Source organism: Apium graveolens, chromosome 4 (assembly GCF_009905375.1).
Source record: "Apium graveolens cultivar Ventura chromosome 4, ASM990537v1, whole genome shotgun sequence".
Taxonomy (NCBI): Eukaryota; Viridiplantae; Streptophyta; class Magnoliopsida; order Apiales; family Apiaceae; genus Apium; species Apium graveolens.
The window spans coordinates 77,110,431-77,115,744 of record NC_133650.1 but is presented as its reverse complement, the minus strand read 5'-3'; the positions used below and the strand labels follow the sequence as shown (position 1 = coordinate 77,115,744).

At 34.1% G+C, this 5,314-nt stretch overlaps 1 protein-coding gene across 1 annotated transcript; it reads right to left on the bottom strand.

The window, feature by feature from the left end:
• Window positions 1–2,271: 2,271 nt before the first annotated feature.
• LOC141718645 (sugar transport protein 13-like) lies at window positions 2,272–3,853 on the bottom strand. The gene is made up of 3 exons (XM_074521023.1): window positions 3,839–3,853; window positions 2,907–3,042; window positions 2,272–2,612 (listed from the first exon to the last, which is right to left on the bottom strand). The coding sequence occupies exons 1-3, from the start codon at window positions 3,851–3,853 to the stop codon at window positions 2,272–2,274; spliced, it is 492 nt and encodes a 163-aa protein (XP_074377124.1).
• Between the last annotated feature and the right edge of the window lie 1,461 nt (window positions 3,854–5,314).

The following is a 5,314-nucleotide window of genomic DNA, read 5'->3' as shown; positions in this document are numbered from 1 at the left end:
ATTTTGATTTATCCACCATGTTTCTATTTGGCTTGGCTGCTCCAAAGTTCTTTTTGAACTTGAGCTTGGCAAATTTTCTAGAAAGAAATGCTAAATGTTCATCAATATCTTCCATGTCATCTTGGATCAAAGAATCTTCACTTTCTACTGCAAGCCCCTTGCCCTTGCTTTCACATACCCTTGAAGTTGATTCAACAGCTTCCATCTTCATCTCCTTCTCTTTCTCTAACTCAGCAACTAGTGCAATAGACCCTCCTTTCTTCTTTCCTCTCTCCATCCTCTCATCTTGCTCTATTTCAAGCTCATAAGTTTTCATGATGCCATACAGTCTCTCCAAAGTAAACTCCTTATAATATTTTGAGTTTCTTAATGAGACTGTCATTGGTTTCCATTCCTTTGGAAGAGATCTAAGGAATTTCAGATTGGAGTCTTTTGTCTGATAGACCCTTCCATGCAACTTTAGAGCATTAAACAGTTTTTGAAACTTACTAAAAATGTCAGTGATAGACTCACTTTCTTCATTATGAAAATGCTCATATTGCTGAATCAGTAGCTGCATCTTATTTTCTCTAACTTGCTTAGTGCCATCACGGATGATCTGTATTGTATCCCAAACATCCTTGGCAGTTTTGCAGTTGATAATGTTATCAAACATATCACCATCAACTCCATTAAACAGGATATTCATGGCCTCTTTATCCTTTCTGACTTGTTCAATATCAGGATCAGACCATTCATGCCTTAGCTTGGGGACAGATGGCTTATTTCCAGTTACAGCTCTCATTGGAACATGTGGGCATGTTTCTATGCAGTCCACATAGGCCTCATCTTGAGAAAGCATATGAAGATGCATTTGTACCTTCCAATGATGGTAATTATCTTTATCCAGAAAAGGAATCTTGACTCCAACATCCTTCTTGTTCATCTTGCTGTATTGTTTTGATCTTTAAACTCTTTGTTCTTCAAGAGCTTGCTCTGATACCAATTGTTAGTCCCTTAACAATATAACAAGAATTACAGAATGGGGTTGAATGGAATTCTTGAAACTTTTTCTTGAATAAAAATGTTCTAACTCAAATATATATATATAAGTGTGAATTGATTAGCAGAATGCGGAATAGTTACTACAAATGAATCAAAACACAAGCAATTAAAAACAAGAGTCTTTAAAAACTTTCTGGTGGATTTGAATGATTCCACTAGAGATTTATAATATATATCGAGAGAACTCTGTGTGCAAAAAGCTCACAGCTACTTACAAATTGATAACAACTAAGAATGAGAAAAATAATAAGAATACAGCTTACAAATGTTTCTCTCTTGGTTTCTTATTCTTAGTTTTTTGCTATTCTATTGCTATTTCTTGGTTTATATTTCACCAAGATTACAAAGTAATAAGACAGGATAATAAAACAAAAACTATCAAGTCTAATACAATGCTACTTCATTACTCTATTCTAGCATCTTTGAATATCTTCATAATAGCATGGAAATGGCAATGCTTCTTTGTTCTCGAAAACCCAGTTGAATAGGCTACCACATTCCATTTGCATACACTCGACGCTTATGACTGTGTTGTCACTATCAACAAATATTTGAATTCTTTATCCTCGGGTTTATGATCATCCGTCGAGTTATTGATCATCCTTCGGGTTGTTGATCATCCGTCGAATTCATTATTGTTTATCCGTCGGGTAGCAATCAAGCACTTGACTCCATTTCATTTACGCAGAATTACAAGACATCATCTATGTACAATTAATCAACCTATTATGCACATCTAGTTACAGTCAACATGACTTAAGTACTACTACAGATTCTAAACAATGTGAATGCAGAAATATGCTACAGACTTATTGTTAAATAAGCTACTCACTCGATGGATAATAAGTCATCATCCGTCGGGACGAAAATGAGTTATCTGTCGGGACTATAATCCTTATCCTTCGAGTGCTACATTTTCACTAAGTAAAATCTACCAAGGTGTTTTATTCATGAAATCATCAAGTACACAACATATACACAACACAAACCTTAAGAGAAACCTTAAACTAGATAAGATAGAAGTTAATCTAGTCTGATAATCTAAGCTACTTAGGAAGCGAATTATGTAAAAAAAATCAAAACAATTATGATTTCAGGAAGAAAGAGCATCACAAGTGTCATATATACCCTCGTCATGATTCACATCACAGAACCAAGTTTTTGAGGCTATCCATATGCATTTAGGACATATTCTTTTACTATACATGATAATCTTCTTGTTTATATTTAATCATTATTTGTTACCTGGTTTGCAAAACCAACTCCACATCCAAGTGCAAGTCTGCCAAAAATAAGCATGCCAAGATTAATGGTTGTAGCATTGAATACAACACCAATTTGGAAGAAAATTCCAGCCATAAGCATAGTCATTTTTCGCCCGTATTTCCTTGTTGTATAGGAAGCCAAGAACGTTGTGAGTAAAGCAGATGTATATAGTGAAGAAGTAAACAATTGTAGGCCTTGATTGTTATATTTGCAGTAGTTACTGTCTACTCCTTTTTCTTGAATTCTTTTGTATACCATCGGAAAGAATTTATTCAAGAAATCAGGCATTGTTGTAAGACCACCTGCATAAATTAAATACATAAATCTATGAAAGAAATGATTAGTTACCATATGAATCTTCTGGAAACAACCACTAGAGTTGGGGTAATGTTGTGTATATCATATTCTACTAGCACGTGCTCTTAACGAGTAGGTCATTTTTTTTCTTAGAACTGCATATATGAGTATTCATGTAACTTAATAAAATACGTAGTTCGTTTTAATAGTACAATTTAAGGTGCGTGTGGATGATCAATAATGTATGCAAGTATAGTAGAAAAGTTTTGAAGAAAAAATAGAATACATATGGTGGTAACCTGAAACACCAACATGGTAGCAGAAGACAAGGCCACCGATGGCTACCATAATGCATGAGAAGATAACAATTGGAGGTATCTTCGCCTCGACTTCTGTTCTGCATGTAGGAACTAATCCTCCTTCAGCCATAACCATCTGCAATATGTATAATATGGATAGCCCCATTACCAACATCTACTACCATTCCTGTCATCTCATAATGAAAAGTGTATTTTTATGTTAATATAGAAAGAAAAAACAGAAAAAACGATAAAACATTCATGAACTTGGACTAATCCGACTCAGATGCATATCATCAAGCGCATTTATATTCATACTACCACTCTCATCTAACTCTCCTTCAACATAGGAAGTTCAAACTTTTGGTATACTTCACAGTATTTTAAAATGATATTTTACTACACACCTATTAATATGACCATAATGTGCTATTAAGATCAGCCTCCTTCCGAAACACCAAAACAACAACACCAAAACATTTCCAAAACTACAAGTTATTAATCTAGTCCTAATAATTCTTTATCAATTTAGCACTTCATCAAATCGGATAACATTTTATACATTACTGTGACTTAAAACAAATTTGAAACCGATACACATAATAACAGATAAATCACATACACCTAATATAGACATTTCATATACTAGATATCCTGAACTGGTAAATCATATAAAACATGAGACATAAAAATAGGGCATAAACAAGTGGTTTTTGCCTCATCAGACTGTGGTTTAAAGCCTTCTGCCTAAGGGAATATGATAAACTGAATAGCTATGGATAAAATAAAGCTGATAAAGGACAAATCATAAGCATTAAAATGTGGACACTCTCACAAGAACATTACTGAGGAATTTATAATATATTTTTTGTGCCTGATCAGACCTCCAATGCCCGAGCACATCTATAGCCTAGGAAGTATGGGGGACTTACCAGAACTCCATTCATGTTATAAATACATTAAATCAGGTAACAACGAAAACTTTGGTTATATAATATACCTCTCTTTTATCATCTGACATAAACGAGCCAGCCAAATCCTGAAGCACTTCTAAAATGTCACTGAAAGTCACTTTCCCATTATAGCCTATAGTGTATACTTTAAAGATAACTGAAAAAATACAATTTAGAAGGTTAGGCTGCGTGCGTGCTGTAAAATCTGCTTTAAAAGATATAACCCTATGATCTGAAGCAAAAACACATACTAACAGTTATTAGAACTCTCAACAAAACCAGTTACTCAAACTGCAGTTTAAAGTTAATGTACATGCCAAACTATTCAAAATCAAGGTAAATGATAGCAGTTGATAACTCCGACTATAATATGTGAATCATAGTTGAACCTAATTCCCCTAATTCCAGCCATGGATGTTTGGCTGATAACTCCAGGCATGGATGTTTTCAAATTTTGTTATCAAAATAGATATATACACATATATGCATTCAAAACCCCCAAAAGTTACACATATACAAATATACCTTTAATTTAGGGTTTATAAATCCCTTAAAATCAGAAATCAACAAATTAAAACACCCAAAACTAGGATGTACAAAACCCCATAATTAGTGTTTATAATTAGGGAAAACATATGCCTTACAATAATGAATGGAGCTATGGAAAGAAAGCAGAAAGAAGCCAAGCTACGCCAAAGAGATTGAACTGAGTGAAGCTCCGGGAAGAGAGCGGCAATATTGACAAGAGCGGTGCGATTATGGCGTCATGAAAGAGATAAGAGAGAAGACAGATGGGGTATTTTAGTTTTTGTGTGTTATAAATAATTTTTATGATTTATTTATTTTTGTTTTTTGTTACAATTGAGAGATTGAATTGAGCGAGCTTTTGAGTTTTTTCTTAGCGGGCTTTCATTTTTCTAAGAGCGGGCTTTTTCCCCTCTTTTTTAAACATTTTTTTAGGTGTCTAAGACAACATCAATATAGATGTTGGCATAATTTTACAAAGGAAACATATAAGGCAACTTTCAAATATGATGTTGCCATACATCCTCTTATTTGATTTTTTGTCACATAAGGCAACACTTTTTGTACCAACCCCATTTTTGGGTGTTGCTGAAGACCATTATATAGTAGTGTTCTCCACCGTGTACCTTTCACTGATCGGAAGAAAGTGTGCAGATTTGGTCAACTGATCAACTATAACCCAAATGGTGTAATGATTAGTATTAGACCTTGGTAATCCAACAATGAAATCCATAGTGATATGTTCTCATTTCTATTCTGGGATCTCTAAAGGTTGTAGTAAACCACTCGGTCTCTGATGTTCGGCTTTCATCTTCTGACACGTCAAACACTTACTCACCCAATCCGCAATTTCCCTCTTCATGTTAGGCCATAAATTATTTTTCTTTATATTTTAATACATCTTTGTACACCCATAGTGGATCGAATATC